At 31.4% G+C, this 2,462-nt stretch overlaps 1 protein-coding gene across 1 annotated transcript in view; it reads right to left on the bottom strand.

Moving 5' to 3' along the window:
* Nucleotides 1-966: 966 nt before the first annotated feature.
* The window catches only part of ACOX3 (acyl-CoA oxidase 3, pristanoyl), a gene marked incomplete at its 5' end in the record, with an annotated part of 14,411 nt that continues 12,915 nt past the window's right edge, over nt 967-2,462 (bottom strand). Inside the window, one exon of the mRNA XM_010076309.1 lies at nt 967-1,360. Coding sequence (XP_010074611.1) covers nt 1,241-1,360 — 120 coding nt within the window. The remainder of the gene's footprint in view (nt 1,361-2,462) is intronic.

Below are 2,462 nucleotides of genomic sequence, written 5' to 3'. Positions count from 1 at the left end.
TTGAGACGGCAACAACAGATGGAATTATAAAACCCCACTAGGACAAGGGTCTGATTCTGCTCAAGTAGAATTCAACACTCAAGTACTGAAATTGCATTTATTTAATAGCCCAAACCATAATTCATCACTGATTAGCCATAAATAATACTATTTTTTTTTTAACTTATAATCTCTTTGGCTTGATAGGATTGCTCACAATAGTCAGGGCAACAGGAATTAGGTTTTAACAGTACTTCAGTTTACAGATGATTCAAGAAAAAAAATGAAATTGGTTTTCACAGCATGTCTAAACCATAAAATATTCTGAATTTTCAAAGCTTTGTTAGTGTCTCTTCCATTTGTGAATAAAAATATTTGATAGTTAATATAACTGAAAGAGAAATATGCTAATATGTTAAATAACGGTGAACACGGTCGTATGTTCTTATAAGGCCATATTTATAATAATTCTTTTGAGTGCATTCTAACCCGAAACATAAATGCATTTTCTATGTGTGCCAGTGTATCCCAAGCTTGATACTGGTTTTGCAGTTCTGAAAATGTTATAACCAACCAAGAATGTATAAAAGACTTACAAGTTTGCATTACCATGTATTTTTTTTTAAAAAGATGTATAAACGAGTTTTTTTCAATTAATTTTATCTACAGAGTTATACACAATTCAAAGACAGATTATCTAAAATCCCAATCCTCTCCTGAATTGAAAGAGCAATCAAGTAGTTTAACACAAAGGCATATGAAGTAAATCTGAACAGCTTCACAGACTTCAAAGGGGCTGTCGGAAATTATTCCCATCCTTTAATACAGATTTATCACTTTTGGTGTTCTTGATGTCTTTTTTCTTCAAATTCTCTTTTATTTTGCTTTTGTTCAATTTATTCATAACCCCTGGTGGGAAATGCTTTTTAATTATTTAACTTCTGTAATATGACAGTAAAGTCAAGAGACTAACTGGAACATTTATAGAAACTTTGCAAAACAGTGATCATAATGAATCTTTTTTTTTTATTATTTAATTGAGTAAATACGAAGTGTGCAGATGTGTTGCTCTTGCTCCTGCAATTATTATAACAGTCCCTGAGACCAAGTTGGACTTGATTTCAAAGTTATTTTAAAACTTGGCACTTCTCTATGTAAATCTCTTTCATTTTCAGTGTTTGACATATGGTCTCATTTCCTCTTGATGTTTGTAATACAGTATCCATCTCAGGCCCATCCAGCCTCTTCCAAGTTGTTTGGTTTACAATCGTGACCTCAGCCTGCCTATAACAGGTTTATTAATACAAAATTCTGCCCACCACGAAGGTCTGTTCAGTGCTTTGCTGCCTTGAAGGACCTCTGTCCACATATTTTTATATAACTGCAAAATAATAAGAAAAAAGGATTAATTCATACAGAAAATAAAACAAAGAAAACTTCTACAAGACAAATTATCTAACTTATTGGTTGAAATGAGATTGTGATTGAATTTCTAGATGACAAATGTGAATAATTATGTACAGGAAAGAATAAACACAAAGATAAATCACAAAATTTCAAAGTACTGTAAACACCAGATATCTGTGTAAATCATTTAGACCACCCTTGGCATAAAAGCAGGAAACGAGGAACCTTTGTAATTTCTTGTTTTCAACTTGACATGAGTTGCATTATCAAAAGCAGAAATTTGGAAACAAGGTTATACTAAGCTGATCTTTGTTCTGTCCAAACCTGAACACTGTCTGAAAGCACTTATGCATGTCTCTTTTTACGTGTATCTCAACACGTTTCTGGAAAGTAACACATCTTCTCTCCCAGATGTGAACTGTTTGATCTGAGCATAAGGAATTCTTCTCTCATAAGCAGGTTGTTAATTCATCATCTTCATCAATTTGGATTGTTATGTGGAAAGGTTAAAAAAAAAAAAAACTACATGGGAAGTAAATTTTGCAAAAGTATAATTTTAGCAGTATTTGGCACTTTATAATTAACTGAAGCTTAAAACTTTAAATAACGTTATAGAACGATGAGGAAAGGAAGGCCATATTTTTAGCAGTAAGTTGGAGTACAGTATAGTGAGATATTAATGTAGTATAAAATTAGTCAATGTAAAGTGAAAAACCTTTCTTCTACATCAAAAGATGGCTTGGCCTTATATATTTGTGATTATTTAAAAAATATTGAAATGTAATATATTAATATTAAATATATTTTAACCTTGATTACGTGGGCTAGTGTTAACTACTTATTCTATTCCAAGTTTGATTTAATATTGTCTAACATTTTTAAATTATTCTTGAAATAAATGTGGCAAAAACTTCTCATACTTAAACTGAGATTATCAAATCTCAGATTCTATGGGCAAATGATGTCCACACCATCAAAGTTTCTTTCAAAGAGAATCTGAATTCTTATTCAGTGCTTAATTGTTATGGGCAGCTGCCCATTAAAGATTTGGAAACTTCTTCTGCTCCCAGTTATGA

The sequence above is a fragment of the Pterocles gutturalis genome, unplaced genomic scaffold (assembly GCF_000699245.1).
Source record: "Pterocles gutturalis isolate BGI_N339 unplaced genomic scaffold, ASM69924v1 scaffold21453, whole genome shotgun sequence".
Lineage (NCBI taxonomy): Eukaryota > Metazoa > Chordata > Aves > Pterocliformes > Pteroclidae > Pterocles > Pterocles gutturalis.
Note: the sequence above shows the minus strand (reverse complement) of the source record. Positions and strands in the feature narration are given on the sequence as shown.